Genomic DNA, 23,226 nt, shown 5'->3' on the forward strand with positions numbered 1-23,226 from the left:
ACTAACAAAGGGGATCACACCAAGTGAGCGTACAAGTGTATATACTTTAGTTATAAAGAAAAGTTAAATAATGCGTAAGTAAAATAAATAATATGACACGGAATATTGTTAACAAGGAACTTGCAAATGCAGAAAAATTCTGGAACCTAGTCCAACTTTGAATGATCTCAGAATTAAGTTGATATATAAAGACTACTACTGATAGACGCATTTATGTGTCTAATATAGCCCAATTGTATATTGTGTTAGTACCCATTTTTGTACTTATTATGGCTTTTTATGTCCCTGTAGGTATTTCTGGAGAAATAAGCTTTTGTGCCGAAATTGGCTAAAAAAGTGGTTTTTGCGCTCGTGGGAGAAAATTACTATATAGACTCTCACTTTGGATAAGGGGTAACCTAATTACTAAGGGGTGACCCATTTCCAGGCATCTGCTAAAGGGAGACCGGGACTGGATAGGGAAAGGTCACATTTCTTCACGTTTTCAAAAATGCATTTTTGGCGGGAAAATGCATGCAGCGAGGAGCAGATTTGGAGATCGAATTTCTACGTGATTTTATGAGATTCAATGGCTGTATTTGGTACGTATGGACTCTACAAGACTCAACAGGTCTGTTACAATCGATTGGACCCAACCAATTGGGCTGGAATGGCCGAGAGAGGGTTTCAAAGTCTCAACAGAGAGACGTGTTCTGTTTCAAGTTTAGAAGATTTTTGAGAGATTTCTGGAGGACTTTGACGCCAGGATATGGATGTACCTGGTCCTGTTCAAGTATTAGTTGGAGTTTGGAGAGTTTAGATAACTCAGAAGAGGTCAGAAGACGCGTACAGGGAGGATTGAAGAGAGATACTCTCTTAACTGCACGGAGAAGAAATCTTGAATTTATACAAGATATTTGGGGTCTGTGGGATATATAAGAGTGGTTTCAAGTCATAAAAAGGGTTGGAAAACCTTAGGAGAGAGTTTAGAGTCGAGCGATTACAGAGAGTTACAGTGCTGCTGCTGCTGCTGTTCGAGGAGGAAGAAGAAGAGGAAGAACAGACCTGCTAAGGCAGTCGTTCTTCAACAGTCTTAAAACAGAAACGAGTGTCGTTGTTTTACAGCAACATAAAACTATCGTTTAATTTTCAGCACTTACCCATTTGTAACAGTGACGCTGTAACACTTCTGCAGCGTTGCTAATTCCTGTTTCATCTTATATACATCAACAAAATCACCTATTTTAGCCATGAATTTATCTTGTGAGTGTGTTTTTGGGATGAGGAGCTAAACCCATTAGCCGAGACGATGGAGGAAGCCATTGATCCATATTGATTGGTATAATTCTAATTTTATTATTTATTGCAATATTATTATTTGATTATTTGCATGGAATTGAATTTGAAATATTAGTTTTTATTGAATAGTTGTGAATTATTTTGATGAAGCATGTTGGGTTTTAAAAACTTTTGATGTTTTATACTTTGTGATTACAATTATTACTTCAAAAATATATTTGAGGCAAATATTAGAATTATTTTTAAAGATAGAATTGCATGAATATTATTTAGAGTTTAATATTTATTTGGTCAATGGTGGAATCCTAGTCTTGGTATTTTTCTCCAAAACTTTGAATTATTTTATTTAGTTGCCTGTTTAATTTAAATCTATAAAAATTGTTTTCTTCACAAGTCTGAAAAGAACCTGTTTACCACTACACTACAATCACTACTTTTGATAAACCATCAAATTTTGGCGCGGCCGACGCGGACCTGTGTTTAGTTAGCATTTTTTAGATTTATTTTTTTTATTTATTTGTTCTTCTTTACGTTTCTGTTTTTTTGTCTTTTTCTTTCAGATTCTTGAAGTTGGAGCAAAAGAAATTTTTGCCAAAGTTTTTGGTGGACATTTAAAGACGTGGAGTAAAAGGCAAAGCAAAAGGAGCAAAATAAGAAGAATTCTTTTTATTTTTTGATAAAAAGAGAGAAAAAAAAGAGAGAAAAAAAAGAGAGAAAAAAAAGAGAGACATTTTTATTTTTGTAATTTTTTTAGACTTTCTTTTCTTTTGTATTTTTTTATGGACTTTGGACATTAATTTTGGGACATTTTTATTTTTAAACCCTACGGAAGGGTATCCTTAAATATAAACTGTGTGCAGGGAAGGACGACAATTACGATATCGTCTCGGCCCCTTGGGTTCGCACACGACATAGGAATCGTGGCCCGAGTCGACAACAACGGTTCATCTCCCGTCTGGTACGGGAGGTAAGTCCAATCGAAACACTCGCGAATCTCCTGCAAGCGGGTTACTGTATTCCTTAAGGTGATAATTGTTTGAGGACGAACCAGACTGTTTTTATATTCCTAGTAAAGGGCAAGGCCTGGCCTAAACAAGATAAGGGTTCGGATTTCATCACCGCTCCCTTCTTGCCCGCCTTAGGAAAACGAAACCTAAAGCGAACCTAAGCCTAAAATTTGGACTAGAAAGAGACCTATAGGGTATCGAGCTTAACAGGACAATCATTCGAAAAATATTGGTTACTCTTTTAAGCACACCTCGAAGTTCTTGACGGTTTCTGCGAGTTGAATGCGTGACTGCGCCGCATTGGATCGGTGAGGTTTTGGGTATCAAAGCTCCACTGAGCTTCCCTCGCCTCGATTCAACTTGCTTTAACTCGGATTGATTCCAGAGGGGTTTGCTCAAATTGTAACGAATTCCCTTTCGAAGGATTAGAAGCTGGTCTAGAAACAATCTAAGTGGAGCCATCATGCTTGTTGTTTGCTAGAAATCTTTAGGTTTGCTGTGGTAAAGTCGAGTCAGCCTGCTGTGTGATTGCTAGAACCTTCCTGTTAGGATTTTTTTATTTCTTTTTGAATTCTTTTTAGTGTATGCCCGATTTTGTTAATAGGGCTTGGAAAAGAGATACTCTAGGTCGATTGATTAGCGAAAAACCTAGTAGTTCTTCTGATTTAAGCAGGGAGCTCGAAGACTCTTCTTTGGAGAGCCCTGTTTTTGGAAACTTCAGTTTTGAGAATCTGTCTCTTCGTGAGGAAAGTACCCCTAGTACTTTGTTGTGCCAGCGATGGCAACTTTGAAAGATTACATGTTCCCAACTAGGACCAACCGAGCTTCATGCATTAAATTGCCAGCCACTACGGCTAATTTCGAGATAAAACCTAGTATTCTTCAGATGATCCCTATATTCTTAGGAAAGGATGATGAGAACCCTTATTTTCATATTAGGGACTTTGAGGAAATTTGTGGGACAATTAGAATAAAAGACCTTACTGATGAAGTCTTGAAACTTAAAATGTTTCCTTTTTCCTTGAGAGATAAAGCCAAGACCTGGCTGAACAACCTACCATCTGAATCCATTGAAACATGGCAGGAACTTATTGCTGCTTTCTATATGAAATTCTACCCTAAGCATAAAACTGCAGCTGTTAGGCAGAAAATTAGTGCTAGTGTGCAACAAGAGGGAGAGTCTCTTTATAGGTTTTTAGAGCGATTCAATGATCTCCTATCTCAGTGTCCTCACCATGGATTTGATAATATGAAACTCGTACAAATTATTTATGATGGTTTAGACTATTCGACCAAAGCCATGGTTGAGTCTATGTGCGCTGGTGAGTTCACTAGTAAAAATGCTGATGATGCTTTTACCTTCTTAGGAGCTATCGCTGAAAAATCCCAACAGTGGGAATCTTGTATTGAACCCCCTAAAAGACTCTTAGTCAATAGAAGTAGCACCAATGTGGTAGATACAAGTTTTGGTTCAGATGCTAAGTTTGCTGCTTTATCTAGAAGGTTAGAAGCTTTGGAAATGGGCCAGTCTAAAAATAGGTCCCTTGTTGAACCTAATAGAGCCTCTCAAGTCTCTAGTTGTGGAATAGAGCCCGATAATTCATTTTGGGAAGGTCAGGTTAGTGAAGAGAAGCCCATGCTGTCTATAACAATGCTAGGTTTGAGAACCGTCAGAAGTTTGACCCATACTCAGAAACCTACAACCCTGGTTGGAGAAACCATCCTAATTTCTCTTGGTCTAAGGGCCAGAGTCAAGGCCAGTCTAGCAATTCTCAGCCTCCCCCAGGTTTTGGTTTTAAGAACTCTTCAGGTCAAACCCAGTTTCAGAACACTTCCGAGAAAAAGATCTCTACCTTAGAGGATACTCTCACTATGTTAGCAAATAACCATGAAATGCTAACAAAGAACCACATGAGCTTTCAACAAGAAACTAGGCAAGAATTGAAGAATAATTCCCAGAGTCTTGCCAAATTAGAACTTCAAGTAGGACAAATAGCTAAGTTCATAAGTGAGAGAAGATGGAAGGTTCCCTAGTCGTACTGATCCCAACCCAAAAGGAGAGAAATCGTACAATCATGTGAATGCTGTCACAACCCTTAGGAGTGGAAAGAAAGTTGACAACAAGGTTGCCATGCCTGATAGTGAACATGCTGTAGTTCACCCTGCTGAGCCAGAAAATGAGGAGACTGATAGAGTCTCCAAAGAGACCAATGAGGGTCCTGTTAAGCCCGGCTTTGTTCCCAGAGCCCCGTTTCCCCAGCTGCTAGTTCCGACTAAGAGGGAGTCCAACTTTAATGATATATTGGAGGTTTTTAAGCAGGTTAATATCAACCTTCCATTATTAGATGCAATTAGGCAGATTCCCTCTTATGCCAAGTTCCTTAAGGACTTGTGTACGCGAAAGCGTAAGCTCAGTGTCCAGAAGAAAGCCTTCATAGCTAGTCATGTGAGTTCTATTATTCAGAATACCACTACTCCTAAGTATAAAGACCCAGGGTCCCCTACCATTGCTTGTACAATAGGTAAGTACCGTGTTGAGAAAGCTTTGCTTGACTTAGGAGCCAGTGTGAATTTACTTCCATATCATGTGTACCTTAAGCTAGGACTTGGTGAGATGAAACCTACCCAGATGACACTTCAGTTAGCTGATAGGTCCGTTAAAATTCCTCGTGGTGTGATCGAGGATGTTCTCATAGAGGTTGACAAGTTTATTTATCAGTGGATTTTGTTATCCTAGATACCCAACCTGTCCCTGACCCAGAGAACCAAATACCAGTGATTTTAGGTCGCCCGTTTTTAGCTACATCCAATGCGATCATTAACTGTCGAAATGGTATTATGAATTTGTCTTTTGGTAATATGACTATTGAGCTGAACATTTTAATATTAGTAAGCTACCCTCTGAACTAGATGACTCGAATATAGAAGAGGTGAACATGATAGGAACATTAGTCGAGGAGTCATTACCAAACACTTTGTTAGAAGATCCATTAGAAAAATGCCTAGCTCACTTTGGGATTGATTTTGATGATGATAATGTAATTAATGAGGTGAATGCTTTGTTAGATTCAACCCCTTTGTTAGATACTAGTAATGGATGGAAACCTAAGTTCGAACCACTACCAGTTTCTAAGTCTACCCTAGTTCCTTCTTTAGAAGAGCCTCCTAAGTTGGACCTAAAACCATTGCCAGATACCCTGAAGTATGTGTTTTTAGGCCCGTCTGAGACTTTACCTGTGATTGTTTCTTCCGACTTGGATAGAGATCAGGAAAGTAGGCTAGTAACCGTCCTTCAAAACAACAAGGAAGCTTTAGGGTGGACCATAGCAGACATTAAGGGTATAAGTCCTACTGTTTGTATGCATCAGATCTATTTAGAGGAAGACACCAAACCTTCTAGGGAGATGCAACGTCGACTAAACCCCAATATGAAAGAAGTAGTTCGAACTGAGGTTCTTAAGCTATTAGATGCAGGAATTATCTACCCTATTTCAGAGTAAGTGGGTCAGCCCCGTTCAGGTTGTTCCCAAGAAATCTGGTATTACTGTAGTCCAGAATGATAACAATGAGTTAATCCCGACTCGAGTGACCACGGGTTGGCGTGTTTGTATTGACTATAGGAAATTGAACAAGGTCACTAGGAAGGACCACTTTCCCCTTCCCTTCATCGACCAGATGCTAGAGAGATTAGCTGGACATAGTCACTACTGCTTTTTAGATGGCTACTCTGGATATAATCAGATCGTTATTGCCCCAGAAGATCAGGAAACCACTTTTACCTGTCCCTTTGGTACCTTTGCGTATAGACGCATGCCTTTCGGGCTATGTAATGCCCCTGCGACTTTTCAGCGTTGCATGATGAGCATATTTTCTGACATGGTAGAACGGTTCTTAGAGGTCTTTATGGATGATTTTTCAGTGTTTGGTTCGTCTTTCGATGAGTGCTTGCATCATTTGTCATTAGTTTTGACTAGGTGTAAGGAAAAGAATTTAGTGCTTAATTGGGAGAAATGTCACTTTATGGTTCGTTCAGGAATTGTTCTAGGGCATATTGTTTCTTCAAAGGGTATAGAGGTGGATAGAGCCAAAGTTGACCTTATTAAAACTTTACCAGTCCCAAAAACCGTAAGAGATATTAGGTCATTCTTAGGGCATGCTGGTTTTTATCGTCGTTTCATTAAGGATTTTAGCTTGATGTCTAGACCTCTTTGCAATTTGCTTGCAATTTGCAAAAGATTAAGTTTGTCTTTGATGATGCTTGTTTAGAGGCTTTTGAGAAGCTTAAGTCATTACTCACGACCGCCCCCATAGTCCAGGCACCCAACTGGAACCTACCCTTTGAGATCATGTGTGATGCTTCAGATTATGCTATTGGTGTTGTGCTAGGTCAGCGAGAAAATAAGTTACTTCATGTGATTTACTATGCTAGCAAAACTCTGAATGATGCCCAGTTGAACTATACCACTACCGAGAAGGAACTATTAGCCATTGTGTTTGCCTTAGACAAGTTTAGACCCTATCTCTTAGGTTCTAAGATCATCATATATACTGATCATGCTGCTTTAAAATATCTTTTGTCTAAGAAGGATACTAAACCTAGATTGATTAGGTGGATTCTGTTATTACAAGAGTTTTCTCCAGACATTAGAGACAAAAAGGGTGCCGAAAATGTTGTAGCAGATCACTTGTCTAGGCTAGTTGTTAGTTCTCCAGATGATTCCCTTCCTATAAGGGATAGCTTTCCTGATGAACAATTGTTCTTTGTTACCCAATTACCTTGGTATGCGAATATAGTGAACTATCTTGTTACTGGTCGAATGCCCCAACATTGGGGTAAACAAGATCGTTCTAGATTTTTAGCTGAGGTTAAGCACTTCTTTTGGGATGATCCTTATTTGTTTAAGTATTGTCCAGACCAGATTATTAGGAGATGTATACCTGAGAGTGACCAGTCCAGTATTATTTCCTTTTGTCATGATCATGCTTGTGGAGGTCACTTTAGTGCTAAGAAAACTGCTGCTAAGATATTGCAGTGTGGATTCTATTGGCCTTCGTTGTTTAAAGACTCCCACAGTTACTGCGTTACTTGTGAACGATGCCAGAAATTAGGAACCATTTCCCGTAGGAACATGATGCCCTTGAACCCTATTTTAATTGTTGAGGTCTTTGATGTGTGGGGTATTGACTTTATGGGTCCGTTTCCTAATTCTTTTGGTAACCTATACATCCTTGTCGCCGTAGACTATGTCTCTAAGTGGATTGAGGCGGTTGCGTGTAAAACCAATGACCATAGGGTTGTGATTGAGTTCTTGAAAAATAATATACTTACACGTTTTGGTACACCGCGAGCTATAATTAGTGATGGAGGGTCGCACTTTTGTAATGGGACTTTTAGGCTTCTGATGAAGAAATATGGTATTACACATAAGGTAGCTACCCCGTATCATCCACAGACTAGTGGTCAGGTAGAGGTTTCCAATAGGGAGATAAAACGTATATTAGAGAAAACAGTTAATCCTAATCGGAAAGACTGGTCGTCTAGGCTTACTGATGCCTTATGGGCTTACCGTACTGCGTTTAAGACACCCATTGGAATGTCGCCTTATCGGCTTGTTTATGGCAAGGCATGTCACTTACCTGTTGAGTTAGAACACAGAGCTTATTGGGCTGTTAAGCAGCTAAATTTTTCACTTGACAAGGCAGGAGCCCATAGGAAACTCCAGCTCAATGAGTTGGACGAGATTCGTATAGATGCTTACGATAGTGCGAAGGAGTATAAGAACAAAATGAAACTTGTGCATGATAGAAACATATTACGGAAGTCATTTTCTCCAGGTCAAAAAGTTCTTCTGTATGACACTCGTTTGCATCTATTCCCCGGGAAACTGCGCTCTCGGTGGACCGGTCCTTTTGTGGTCCGTACTGTTTTTCCTCATGGAGCTGTTGAGATCGAGACACTGGATGGTAGTAGTTCTTCGAAGGTTAATGGTCAGCGATTGAAGCCCTTTTTAGAGCCTTTTCCTACAGATGATGTTGAGGAGGTCCCTCTGGAGGACCCTGTTTACCCTTGATTGACCATCGAGGCGATTTGTATGTTGTATAATTTTTGTATTCAGTTTTTGGTTTCACTTCACTCAGGTACTATCTTTCCGAACTCTTCTTTACTATTTCCTCATGTTACTTATATTTTGGTACTGTTCTTTCATGCGAAACATTGAGGACAATGTTAGATTTAAGTTTGGGGGTATGGGAGAAACTTTTTAGTTGCCGTATGAATAAATAAACTCCAGAGCTTAGAAATTTATGCCTATTTAGGATTGCACTAACTAATCTAAGTGGATGGAAGCATTTTGATTGTAGGAGTTGAGGAACCAATCTGATTAGATGGCAACATCTAGAAGAGTCTATTCATAAAAGCACAGAGCTCAGGTGTTAGAAATAACATGATAGTTTCACCATATCTCGTTGAGTCCTTTTCACTTCTATATTTTATTTTGTTTTTAAACTATGTTTCTCTAAGTGATAGGTGGGGCCCACGATTCAAGTTGTTACCAATGCTAGGGTGAATTAGAGTGATTGAGATACCATGAAAAAAAAAGTTGAAAAAGAAAAAGAAATGAAAAAAAAAAGATGAAAAAAAATGGTAGTTACCAAAAAGTAAAAAAAAAAAAAAAAAGAAATTGAGACCAGACCATTTGACCAAAAGGAATAAATTCAATAAAGTCGACCACTGGTACCCTTGTATATGCCAGTTGTGTTGACCTAGAGTTAGGTTATCGACCACTGGTACCCTTGTATATGCCAGTGTGTTGATATTAGTCAGACTAGTATCTCAATCCATTAGGATAGGTTCATTTTGGCGGAGGCCTTCAGACAGATATGGGAAACGCCGTTCACTTAGTAAACATCAAAACCATACATGTTTTTCTATATCCATCTTCTTGATCTATCCATGTGATTAGTTTTGACTCCGAATATGATGTCCATAGTGCAACTATCTGAGTAGAGCTCTGTCACTTTATATGAATTTTAGTATGCTTGAGTGCAAACTCGTGTACAGCAATTGGAATTTCGCATCAGGGTACTTCTTCCTGTAGTCAATAAGTATGCCAACCAAGGAGATTCTTTAGTGCCTTCCAAGGTTCTGCGTAGATAGCTAAGGTCTGGAGTACAGGTTTTGTGGGTATATCTCTGGTAAGCCCTCCCGAGACTATAACTCGGCCACTAGGGCCACCTAGGGGTTTAAAGGCTTATTGCATACGCTAAATGCAATCGACGATGCCTGCGACAGTGAGTTAGGATTTTATTTTGTAGTTTTGATTTGCTCGGGACTAGCAAATAATAAGTTTGGGGGTATTTGATAGACGCATTTATGTGTCTAATATAGCCCAATTGTATATTGTGTTAGTACCCATTTTTGTACTTATTATGGCTTTTTATGTCCCTGTAGGTATTTCTGGAGAAATAAGCTTTTGCGGCGAAATTGGCTAAAAAAGTGGTTTTTGCGCTCGTGGGAGAAAATTACTATACGGACTCTCACTTTGGATAAGGGGTAACCTAATTACTAAGGGGTGACCCATTTCCAGGCATCTGCTAAAGGGAGACCGGGACTGGATAGGGGAAGGTCACATTTCTTCACGTTTTCAAAAATGCATTTTTGGCGGGAAAATGCATGCAGCGAGGAGCAGATTTGGAGATCGAATTTCTACGTGATTTTAGGAGATTCAATGGCTGTATTTGGTACGTATGGACTCTACAAGACTCAACAGGTCTGTTACAATCGATTGGACCCAACCAATTGGGCTGGAATGGCCGAGAGAGGGTTTCAAAGTCTCAACAGAGAGACGTGTTCTGTTTCAAGTTTAGAAGATTTTTGAGAGATTTCTGGAGGACTTTGACGCCAGGATATGGATGTACCTGGTCCTGTTCAAGTATTAGTTGGAGTTTGGAGAGTTTAGATAACTCAGAAGAGGTCAGAAGACGCGTACAGGGAGGATTGAAGAGAGATATTCTCTTAACTGCACGGAGAAGAAATCTTGAATTTATACGAGATATTTGGAGTCTGTGGGATATATAAGAGTGGTTTCAAGTCATAAAAAGGGTTGGAAAACCTTAGGAGAGAGTTTAGAGTCGAGGAGAGCCGAGGAGAAGCGATTACAGAGAGTTACAGTGCTGCTGCTGCTGCTGTTCGAGGAGGAAGAAGAAGAGGAAGAACAGACCTGCTAAGGCAGTCGATCTTCAACAGTCTTAAAACAGAAACGAGTGTCGTTGTTATACAGCAACAGAAAACTATCGTTTAATTTTCAGCACTTACCCCTTTGTAACAGTGATGCTGTAACACTTATGCAGCGTTGCTAATTCCTGTTTCATCTTATATACATCAATAAAAACACCTATTTTAGCCATGAATTTATCTTGTGAGTGTGTTTTTGGGATGAGGAGCTAAACCCATTAGCCGAGACGACGGAGGAAGCCATTGATCCATATTGATTGGTATAATTCTAATTTTATTATTTATTGCAATATTATTATTTGATTATTTGCATGGAATTGAATTTGAAATATTAGTTTTTATTGAATAGTTGTGAATTATTTCGATGAAGCATGCTTGGTTTTAAAAACTTTTGATGTTTTATACTTTGTGATTACAATTATTACTTCAAAAATATATTTGAGGAAAATATTAGAATTATTTTTAAAGATAGAATTGCATGAATATTATTTAGAGTTTAATATTTATTTGGTCAATGGTGGAATCCTAGTCTTGGTATTTTTCTCCAAAACTTTGAATTATTTTATTTAGTTGCCTGTTTAATTTAAATCTATAGAAATTGTTTTCTTCATAAGTCTGAAAAGAAACTGTTTACCACTACAACTACAATCACTACTTTTGATAAACCATCAACTACCAACTTCGTATAGCTGATACCAAGTAAATTAATTCCAAGTTACCTAATTCCTTCAATATCCCACGATTACTACCAATCTGGTCCAGGAACGTGAATCCTAAGATAGAGTCCACTATATGAAGTTTCTTAAGCCGATGTGAACACTAGTAGAAAATAGCAGTTTCCCGACCGCCAAAGCAAGTCATAGATACGAATTGAATGACTTGCTTTGGCCGTCGGGGAATGGGTCGCAGCGTCTTTTTCATCTATGACGTGCGATGCAGGTCGCTGTGTATCTTATATCAACGACGGTTATTAACGGTCGAGAAGTTATGGATGATTCCAATCTGTCGGGGATATAAATCTTGATATAAAAAAGAATAGATTCAGTTTGGCTGTCTGGCCTGACTGACTCTGACTAAATCTCAAATCAAACCCAAATCAAAAATCAAATTCGCTGAAACATGTGCTCATAAATTTAAAATGCCTTTTCCATTAATAATTCAATGTATTCATTACACAATTTATAACTGAATGACACTTGGATTCAAAATCATATAGATTCAAATTCTGATTTCACACCGATACAAATCCTAATAAGTTTAAGATTTCTTAAAGAGAAGAGCAACTATCCCCAATAAGTTCAAAGTGTCTTAAAGAAAAGTGCAAACCAGCAAAATGATAAATTGTCTGGTGTTGAACTAACCCCACACACTTGGTACACCTGCAGTAAAATGAACTAACCCAACACTTCATAATTGTGCACCTGAAGGAAAAAAAGTTACAAAAAATGGATTCAGTTGGCATTTAAGTTGCAAAGTTGCAGAACAATTAAATTATGAGTTCTAGATGTATGGAAGGGTCAAAAGACTACAAGTCCAACATGGAACAACAATCACCAAAGAATAAAAATACCCCACAAGTCGACATTTTCAGAAATCCTACAACTTAGGAAACCATTACCAATTTTAGGTTGAATATCACTATCATGAAACTAATCAATCAAGATAGACATTACTCAGTACCTTGTTTGCAACCTGTATTTGAGGCTCTCCACAATCAGATGCATAATACATTTGATGAGAGATGGAGTCTGGGCTTCAATAGTAACCTCCATGGTTAACAAATGAGTTTCAAAGCTTTCTCAGCATTACACACAAACTTGCTTGCCTGCACATTACACAAACTTGACAAAGAAAAACTACCGCACAAAGGAGGTATGGAATTATACAACAAAGATAAACATAATTGAAACCCCGTGATCAGGATCTTCGTAATAAGAAAAGCTATGCACAGAGTTTATAAATGTTACAATATTTTAGCATCTCATGCAAGAAAATGATAATGATTAATTTTTTTTTGATAAATCTATGTATTATAAGCAGAACTTTCTTCGTTTCATTAATCATAGAAGAGAAGTAAATGAAAAAAAAGAAGAAGTTAACCAACCTTAATACCTTTAGCAAGAATAAAACTTGCAGCGAAGAAGTCAGAGAATTTCGGAGTATTAGCCTATAATACAATAAGAATTCAGCACTTAATAATCAGAGTTAGTGACTGAACCAAGGGCATCTAATGCTTGTCCAATTGATGAGCTAAATAATGTAGTGCACAAAAAAATGAAGCTTACTGCGGTAATAAACGATTGCATAATGCATAAAGCAACCCGTGCTCTTAAGAATTCCAGTTCTACGACTATTAAAACCGGAAGTGCTCTTTATAATATGTTCCTTAATATTGACCCTGCATGATTATTTTTTTTATTGAGTTGGATTACATATATTCATCTGGAACTCAAAGCAAGGGTATGAAACATTTGCATACACACACTCAAGTTAGTAATTATCTAAACTTCGAAAGACTAAGACATGACGATTGCAACATACAGAAGTTCTAAGTTCGAAGACTATCACGTACAAATGTGAAAAATACAATTAAAATTAAGCAGTCTAAATCTCGTCCCTTGTACATCGTAACTTATAGTTCTGTAATTTACACTTGAGTCAAGAGGATAGCAAAACTATATTCGCCAAAAAACATCCAAAACGAAAGAAAAATGCAAGGGGGAGCAAATACACAAGGAAAATCAACTAATTTAAATAAGACGGGAAAAAAACAAAAAAGGGTTAAGAGAATCCGTTCATCAAGTGTATCACATACCGGACTTTCTCTGCACATGTAATTAGAAAGCATCAAACCCCCCTCAAAGGCAATTTTTCGATCTATCTTCCCACCAAATATACCCTCGAATCTCTGCATGCCAAAATGCAATGAAAATACATAAAAATCCACTACTACTTTTACCAAACTTAGTTGTTCAGCAAATATTTAGCTATAACTTTAGTGTTTATATATAAGAACGCACTACTACTTTTACCAAACTTAGTTGTTCAGCAAAGATTTAGCTATAACTACAGTATGTTGTCTCTATTAAACGCCATGAGTGTAGTCTAGTTAAATAATTTAGTTACTTCAGTTTATTTCGGCAGACAGGATAATCCTGATAAAGCAGAATACAAATTGTTGTCTGTTGGACTGATTAAGAAAAATACACATTCACAAATGATAGTTAGAAGCACAAAACAGAATTAGAAATAGCATTAGTGTGATTTACAACAGTTAAAAGAGCAGTAACTGTTCTGTTTATTCTTACCTTGAGTTGGATTACAAGTATATTAGGGGATTGCAGAATAGACATCTGCTTCTTTGCTGACACCAACTTTTCACGCCTGAAAAATTAAACCCTATTTTAGAAAAGATGGAGAAAATTACAAAATACAAAATTTCTAGGGTACTTATTGCTTTCATCCAAAATCTCAGGCTTGAAAAACCTTTGCAAAGCTGCTTTAAGAGAACTTGATTGATACAAATCGAGACTCAAAATTCAATCTAAAAGATATAAACAAACTGGAAATTTCAATAAAAATAATGGAATCAAAATTTGAACTCAGCACACCAATGATACCCATTTCAGAGAACATTTGAATATCATATTCTACCAATTCATATTTAAGCTTCAATTGGACCAGAAACAACTGAATCAAGATCAACTTCCCTCAATTCAAACTCATGAATCATCCCCTCCTTACGACGCATATAATCTTCGTGGTCCTCTCTGATCTAATTAGGGGCTGCAAAAAATACACAAAATCTTCATCTTCAATCAAAGTACTAAGAAACTGAACTAATACCTAATCAGAACGAATAGAAATGAGACTGTTAGTTGTTATAACAGACATCAAATGTATCAACTCATGATATCAGAAAACCCCTGAAACCCAAATCGAAGAAACAATTAATAACCACACATCATAAAACAAACAAGCAATGTAAATCTTCTCTGCTTCATCACCACCACCACACCATCACCAGGAATCACAATATGAACCAGTTCAAGTAAATCACAACCCTAACCAAGAAAAATAACACTTCAATGGAAACTATTACCAAGAAAAGCAAGAGCTTCAAAATTATCCCTAACCCTAATCTTAAAAATCAGATTTCTGTAATTGAAGATGATGAAGAAGATTGGGTCATAGATAATTACCCAATTAATCGCAAGAAGGATTTTGTCATTGAAAGCACAGACTGAAATCGATTATTTATTTGAGGTTATAGACTTCTATTTCACCTTCCGGATCTGGATCCATTTTAAAAGAAGAAGATAAAATAGTTTTTTTCCCTTGCAGATGTCGATCGGGAGGAATTGAATAAACTTGCAAAGAGAAACCCCGAGAAACAGAGGTGAGATGAAAATGGTTGAACAAAAACTCAAGACTTGGATTTAGAAAAATACTAAATCAAACAGAGAAACACAGAGAAACCCCAACCCAAATAATTTCAATACAAAATCAAAAGAAAAATTAATGAAAAATTTCACAAATTAAATTTCTACAGGAACTTACATCAGTTGGCAATCAAAATCATTCATAGACATTTTTTCTTTCTTTCACAAGAACACAAGTTCTTAAGTAATAGAAATTGAATCGAAAAACAAAAACCCAAGAAGGATTCATTTCCTCTTCGATTCAAACTATGGTTTTTCAGATCTGTGCTGAACTGTTATTGAGAAATAAAAAGAAATTAAATTCTAGGTTTTTGTTGAGTTTGAGCTAAAAAACTTCATTATAAGCGAAGAACTGATGAAGGTGATGAAGGAATAATTTTATGTTTTCGGGTCTGCATATTAGAAGAGAGAGATATGAGAAAGGGGAACGAAGGTGTTTTTGGGTCTGCAGGAAGAGAGAGAGAGAGATGAGCGGAGAAAGCCAGAAAGGAGAAAGAGGAAATAAGGATATAGATCCTATTCTGGCCTAGAAAATCGTGTCACATAATTAACTAAGTTCACCGGTCGTAGCGTCAGTTGCCCTAGAGGGTTAAAATATTAATATATCAACGACCAGCTTTAGCCGCACAAGAATTTTTCCGTGTTTTCTTTTATATCAATCACCGTTTTGACTAGTCCACGGTCAATTCACTTCCACTGATGGTCGGGGATGTAGGTCATAAAAACCCCATTTTCCACTAGCGGAAGACTTCTAGCACTCAACTTCTTAGTATCGTATTCCAAAACACTAAATGACTAATCTATATTTTGCAACCGCTCATTTGTTTAAAATTAGAGATATTATTGAGTCATACAAAGGCTCTTAGGTTTAAAATCTTAAAATCCTTTTTATCGGTTTAGATCAACCAAGATCAAGATAATCAGATCTTAATGCACAACCTATTAGATACGAATCCTGAAAATAACTTCCAAATGATAGATCATTTTTTTACGCATCAATTTATGGAAGTCCGGTGTAACCCACAAGTTTTGGCATCTCAAGATTAATTGTTATCAATCTTAGTTGATCAAAACTATATCTTGCTTTCTAGACTACTAAGTCAAGTCTCGGACTAGGTTATAATTTGGTAGTTGAGTATTACACACTACCCTTGAAGACTAAATATCTACGAAGACATTTGAAAAAGAGGGGGTCTAACAACCACACCCAATATTTCGCTTAGACATTCAGACTCAATCTTAAGAAAAGTATATCAAAAGTTATATCTCATTTCTCAACTCAATCCGCAATCAAACAAATAGGAATTTGCGAGCCCGATTGAATATAAGAAATAACTTGGACGGTATCAAAATCCAATATCCAAGTGTCAATCAGTTTAATCAACAACCAACAATTGATTAAACTTACGTACAACCTGTGATATTTCAATTAGATAAACAAATATAAATGCGGAAAAGAAATAACACAGATACCAGAAGTTTTGTTAATGAGGAAACCGCAAATGCAGACAAACCCAAGGACCTAGTCCAGATTTGAACACCACACTGTATTAAGCCGCTACATACACTAGCCTACTCCAAGTTAACTTCGGACCGGAATGTAGTTGAGCCCTAACTAATCTCACACTGATCAAGGTACAATCGCGTTCCTTACGCCACTAGATCCATGCCGGATTATGAGCACTTGATTCCCTTAGCTAATCTCACCCACAACTAAAAGTTGCTACGATCCAAAGTCGAAGACTTGATAAACCAATCTGTCTCACACAGAAAAGTCTATCGAATAGATAAATCTGTCTCCCACAGATATACCTATGATTTTTGTTCCGTGTTTTGATAAATCAAGGTGAACAGGAACCAATTGATATACCGGACTTATATTCCCGAAGAACAGCCTAGAAATATCAATCACCTCACAATAATCTTAATCGTTTGGTAGCGAAACAAGATATTGTGGAATCACAAACGATGATACGAAGATGTTTATGACTACTTTTTATCTTTCCTATCGGAGAATCAATCTCTAGCAAATCTTAGAGAAGATAATACTCAACACGATAGAATATGGCAAGATCAGAACATGCAACTACAGAGAAAATAGTTGGGTCTGGCTTCACAATTCGAATGAAGTCTTCAAGTTGTTAACCTACAGGGTTTCGTGAAATACCTAAGGTTAAAGGAGAATCGACTCTAGTCGTAAATAGTATCAAACATGAGGTGTGGGGATTAGGTTTCCCAGTTGCTAGATTTCTCCCTTATATAGTCTTCAAATCAGGGTTTGCAATCAATGCTACCTTGGGAACAAAGCATTCAATATTCACCGTTAGATGAAAAGCTGATTAGATTCAAACTAATATCTTTCAACCATTAGACCGAACTTAGCTTGTTACACACAAATAAAAAGTGAATTCATTTAGATATGAGTAACCGTACCTAAACATGTGCACCTTTGTTGGATCAACAATAGTTAACCGAAGTTAGACATATGAACACTTTCATACAAACCATATTCATCTTAACCATAACTAGTTCAAATGACTCAAATGAAACTAGTTTTGGAGTTTTTCAATTGTTTGTATTCTCATAGAAGTATACAAGACACAGTTGAAGTAAAACCAATTTTGATTCACTCGAATCAATTCATGAAAATTATAGCCACGGTTATCAAAAGATTGCATTCCTTATTATATAAATGTATTAGTTCATGAAGAACCCGATTTTAGAACATAACCCACTCAAGTATGCAAACGGGTATGCATAACTAAGTAGCCAGACTTGGACTGTGTTCACCAGTATTGATGGTATTTTTCAATGATGTTGTAATAAGATGATTCGTTCACTCAGATTTGTTGAGAATTTGTTTTAAGACTTAATAAATAAAATAAGGAAAAATATATATACACAATTGTCACAAGATGAAGAGACGCTGAGACGCGGGATTCCACTACTTTTCATATTGTTATGGTTCAGTCATTAACTCTAGACAATATAGCTCAAACAAAAGAAGTTGTGACTCTAGTTCTTTGCCAAAAATAGATTTCGTAAAATATTATTTGTAAGTTAAAAGCATGACGCATCTAAAGTAGTTAGAACTAAGCATGCGACATCTAACAAGATAACAAATAATTAATAGAAATCATAAAACAATTAAATCTATGCAAAAAGTCAATAAAAGAATTAATTCATTTACCACAATCATGAAAAGTTGCTTCCTCCGTTGTCCCGGTGATGGGGTCTAGCTCTGCATGGTGAAAACACACTCAAAGGAATTTTTCATTGCTCAAAAAGGTGTTTACAAGGAGAAAATGGAGAAATAATTCAAAATCGGGTTTGTAACAATTATATTTGCTTAAGACAACTACATCTAGTTATGGTTCAGGTTCAGGCTCTATAAAAGGGTCTAAATAAAAAGCTTTCATCGGTTGGATTTCCTCAAAGCTAAGATCCGGTTCAGGCATTAGAGTCTGGAAAAACTCAACTAAGAACTTAGAAGCACATAACAACAACCTGAATAATTAGGGATCCTCTAAGTCAATTAGATTTGACTCACAAATTTGACCATAATAATGGTCATTCTTAAGAAAATGTGTCGACCCTAATATCCTAAAGTAATTAGGTTTAGTCTCGAAACTTAATAACCGACACATCTGAAAATCGTAAGTTCCCACAATTGGAAGAAAAGTTTTTGATGGGAAAACAAAGTCAATCTTGGTATCATAGCCTGGGTTAACCACATCAACCATAAGATGGGTTTCTAACAACTGAGCTCTCTTATGGACACAACTAGGTTCAGAAAAGAGTGTATGGAGATAATTTTGTAAAATGGCTGAGGCACAAATGTCAAGTCCTACACGAGGGAACTTAAGATTTAAAGGTAAGGCACCGGGAAAGTGATAATCACCCCCAAACTTAGAGTTTTATGTGTCTCTAGATAGACTAGTCACAGTCTCCCTAATTTCTAGGTCATCAGATTCCTGGAAATGGTCAATTGATTCTTCTAAGTCTGGTTCATCCTCACTCATATCTACGAGTTTGTGGTTTTCTAAGATTAGTGTTTCTAAATCGCTAGACTCGAAAACATTATTCTCAGAGTAAACTCTTTCCTCTAAACCATCATCACAATCATATAAAGGATTATCAGCGAAAGTTTCTAGTAAAGGCTCATTACCTAAGGTGTTAATCATGGTTACTTCCTCTGATTTCACTGATAGGCACATCAAATAATGGATTATCCAACAGACTGCAGGCTAAAGGATCATGAACTACATCGTCTAAAACGGTGGTATCTCTAGTCAAATCCTCATCCTTTTGAATAGGTGAATAATTATTAAAATTATTTGGATTTGTACTAGAAAAAACACTATCATTATAAAGCTCAATCGGAGCAACAAATTCCTGATCACTATACCTACATATTTCATGTTCTTCATCAATACTATCCTCATCATGATCATCTTTATAATAACATGAAAAAGATTGAACCTCATCAAAACAGGTAGTGTTACCAATTATAACCTCGTCATCTCGATTATGTGAATAAAAACTATCCTTATTTTCAAGAGTGGTATTGGGAACACTATACTGGAATTTAAGACTATCCTGAGCAAGTTTTTCCACAATCTTATTTGTACTCTCAGTAAATTGCTTGAGGGTCTCTTCTAGAGATAACTTAGTTGACCGCTCTACGGACTCTTCTGGGAGAAGAATATTATAAGTCTCTTTCATAAATAACTTCCGTGTTGAATCATTGAAACTCCTGAGAGACTCTTCTAGAGAAATAGAAGGATTGTTTTGCTCGTATGACCTGTGGGTATGTGGATAGTAATTGGGCTCACAATGGTATGGACCATAACCTTCAAAAGTTTCGCGTTCCCAATCACTATTCACACTATGGTCATAAAAAGGATAATGTCCAAGCTGCTCAGTCGGATACTCATTGTATTGGCTATTATAATACCAGTTCGACATCCTAACTGCAAGGGAATTCTAAACAAACACAAAGAAGGCTGACTCGACCACAACAAGCTTATTTTATCTAGCAAACAAAAAGCATGATGGCTCCACTTAGATTGTTTCTAGACCATCTTCTAATCCTTCGAAAGGGAATTCGTTACAATTTGAGCAAACCCCTCTGAAATACATCCGAGTCAAAGTAAGTTGAATAGAGGCGAGAGAAGCTGCGTAGAGCTTTGATACCCAAGGCCTTACCGCATTACAAGGCGGCGCAGTCACGCATTCAACTCACACAAACCATCATGAACTTCGAAGTATGCTTAAAAGAGTAACCAATATTTTCCGAATGACTTTCCTATTAAGCTCGTTACCCTATCGGTCTCGTTCTAGTCCAAATTTTAAGGCTTAGGTTCACGTAGGTTACGTGTTCCTAAGGCGGGCAAGAAGGAAACGGTGATGAAAACCGAGTCTTTATCTTGATTTGGCCAGGCCTTGCCCTTTACTAGAAAATTAAATCCGATTCCAGGTCCTCAACATATAAGCATACAAAATCATCCAGTAAACCCGCTGACAGGGGATTCACGGGTGTTTAGAATTCTTACCTCCCGTTCCATACGGGGGATGAACCGTTGAAGTCGACTCGAGCCACCGACTCCAATGTCAGTGTACGAACCCGAGGGGCCGAGACGATATCGTAATCGTCGTCCTTCTCTGCACACAGCTTATATTTAAAACTACCCTCCCTTAGGGTTTTAAAAATAATGTCCAAAAGAATGTCCCAAAAATAAAGTCCAAAAAGTACAAAAATAAAAAGAAAAAAATTACAAAAACAAAATCCTATAAACAGTTTCTAAAAATAAAATAAAAATAAAAATAAATTAACTATATACAAAATCTTCTTCTTTACTCCTTTTGGATCCCTTCTTTGTTTCCTTATTCAGCTTCGCTTTTCTTTTCAACACTTTCTCTCTTTTTCTTTAGCTTAGCTCCAAATCTGAAAGCAAATAAGAAATACCAAAAGGCGTAAAAAGGAACAAAAATAATAAAAATAAAAATAAAACCTAAAAACAAATCCGCGTCGGCGGCGCCAAATATTGATGGTATTTTTCAATGATGTTGTAATAAGATGACTTGTTCACTCAGATTTGTTGAGAATTTGTTTTAAGACTTAATAAAGAAAATAAGGAAAAATATATATACACAATTTGTCACGAGATGAAGAGACGCTGAGACGCGGGATTCCACTACTTTTCATATTGTTATGGTTCATTCATTAACTCTAGAGAATATAGCTCAAACAAAAGAAGTTGTGACTCTAGTTCTTTGCCAAAAATATATTTCGTAAAATATTATTTGTAAGTTAAAAGCATAATGCATCTAAAGTAGTTAGAACTAAGCATGCGACATCTAACAAAATAACAAATAATTAATAGAAATCATAAAGCAATTAAATCTATGCAAAAAGTCAATAAAAGAATTAATTCATTTACCACAATCATGAAAAGTTGCTTCCTCCGTTGTCCCAGTGATGGGGTCTAGCTCCACATGGTGAAAACACACTCAAAGGAATTTTTCATTGCTCAAAAAGGTGTATATAAGGAGAAAATGGAGAAATAATTCAAAATCAGGTTTGTAACAATTATATTTGTTACAAACCAAAGAACTACTGTTGCTCTAAGACTATCTCCTGAACTACGACCCTCGGTTGTGGGTCGTTACCACTGTAGCATAAACGACTGTCCTTAGGCGTCCAATGAGTGGGTCGATGTTCTTCGTTTTCTTCATAGCAGCAGAAACGGTGGTTTCCTTCCACTTGATTATCTCGACTTTCTGATGCTTTGCAACTCTCCCAAACTATTCATCCCCTTGCTGACTTCTCAACTCCTCATTTCTATACGCCAGAACCAAATATCTTCGCCTTAATTCCCAAATCTTCTCTCCATTAAAAACAATACCGGGGAATATCTTTACGAATTTTCAGCTCATATAGTTTCCCATTTTATCTCCATCACGCGTCCTCTGGCAGCTAAGAACATGTAAACATGTTTAGAGAGAGTCAAACACCCTAACTTCACACGCCAGCTCATAAAAATCCCTTGGATGTGCTCCTGCAAAACTCGTGCTTCTCTGTTTTCTTCTCGCGGAATATCCAGCCAAATTGGATCAAACCAAAGACCCATACCAAGCCTTTTAGGCTATATCACGTCCACCCATGAAGTTTCAGCGATTTAGTCTACCTCTAACCCATCCAAAATCCGATCGAGAAAACTGCCAGGAGCGAACTCTTCTTCCCGCCAAAAAATGAATTTGAAATGAAGAAGAAGGGTTTCCCCCTATCCAGTCCTGGGGTGCGATTAGAAGATGCCTAGAAATGGGGTTCCCCTTAGTAATTAGGTTACCCCTTATCCAAAGTGAGGGTCCGTATAGCAAATGTCCTCCGGGGGTGCCCTGAGTAACTTTTCGAGCCGATTTTTCCAAGAATGTTTATTTTCCCCACAAGCACATAAAACACCATAATAAGTACGAAATCGACTACTAACAATACGGAAAATTGAGGACACATTAGACACATAAATGCGTCTATCAAGTATGCAAACGGGTACACACACTGTCGTACACTTCCAAATTTCAGTTCAATTCCGTACGCGTACAGGTACGCATACTATAGTTACCGTTATTCAACTGACTTTGCCAGTACGTGTACATGTACGCATACTTTAGATCCCATACTTTACCTGACCTCGCTAGTGCGCATACGGGTATGCATATCGTATACAGGTCTTGGATCAACACCTATGCAAGTACGCATACTGTTCACATAATCCAATCATGGTTAAGTGTTCTAAACTCCCATTTTAATCATTGAAACATTCTTAGAAGACGAGAATAGCTGTCTCACACAAACTATTAGCTTCAAAGCAATTTTCAAGCGATCGAATGATAAATATGAAACATTCCGAGTCTACATCAAATGTCTGTCTCAGACAAATCATGTAAGATGTTACAAGGAGATTTTCACATGATCATCTTTTGACTTTCGTCAAGATTATAAGATGAACTTGGTTAAAGTGAAAGCTTACCAACACATATTTCGAGAAATATGTGAGCGAGTTAAACTCAGCTCGAAATATCAAATGTGTATAATTGAAGTCTATATAGCTATACGACTTTTGTCTGAAATAGGAGATAAAGTATATAAACTTTTGAGTGATAGATGAGTTCAAGTCTCCACATACCTTTTGTTGATGAAGTTCCACAAGATCCCTTTAGTAGTTCTTCGTCTTCAATCGATGAACGTCGTGAGATCTAATGC

At 37.1% G+C, this 23,226-nt stretch overlaps 1 protein-coding gene across 8 annotated transcripts; it reads right to left on the bottom strand.

Annotated features, from left to right (window-relative positions):
* Positions 1-11,719: 11,719 nt before the first annotated feature.
* On the bottom strand, positions 11,720-15,426 carry LOC113290189 (ubiquitin carboxyl-terminal hydrolase 25-like). 8 transcript variants are annotated; one of them, XR_003331460.1, is made up of 7 exons: positions 15,079-15,426; positions 13,827-14,304; positions 13,334-13,426; positions 12,804-12,916; positions 12,623-12,685; positions 12,199-12,343; positions 11,720-11,939 (listed from the first exon to the last, which is right to left on the bottom strand). XR_003331460.1 is itself a non-coding variant. In XM_026539745.1 (7 exons), exons 2-6 carry the CDS (start codon positions 14,178-14,180, stop codon positions 12,293-12,295), a joined length of 291 nt encoding a protein of 96 aa, XP_026395530.1. In that variant the 5' UTR covers positions 14,181-14,304; positions 15,079-15,426; the 3' UTR covers positions 11,720-11,939; positions 12,199-12,292. The 8 variants fall into 8 exon arrangements, 1 of the variants encoding a protein (XP_026395530.1); XM_026539745.1 differs by lacking the exon at positions 12,804-12,916 and having other exon boundaries at positions 13,827-13,902; positions 14,173-14,304; XR_003331458.1 differs by having other exon boundaries at positions 12,623-12,916.
* Positions 15,427-23,226: the final 7,800 nt, after the last annotated feature.

The sequence above is a fragment of the Papaver somniferum genome, chromosome 6, assembly GCF_003573695.1.
Source record: "Papaver somniferum cultivar HN1 chromosome 6, ASM357369v1, whole genome shotgun sequence".
Lineage (NCBI taxonomy): Eukaryota > Viridiplantae > Streptophyta > Magnoliopsida > Ranunculales > Papaveraceae > Papaver > Papaver somniferum.

Excerpts from the sequence above, each read along its gene's own strand:
- LOC113290189 (XM_026539745.1), bottom strand. Across the intron at positions 13,427-13,826 it reads TACTTGTAATCCAACTCAAG|AGATTCGAGGGTATATTTGG; the intron begins GTAAGAATAAAC and ends TTTGGCATGCAG. Across the intron at positions 12,686-13,333 it reads ACATGTGCAGAGAAAGTCCG|GCTAATACTCCGAAATTCTC; the intron begins GTATGTGATACA and ends ATTGTATTATAG.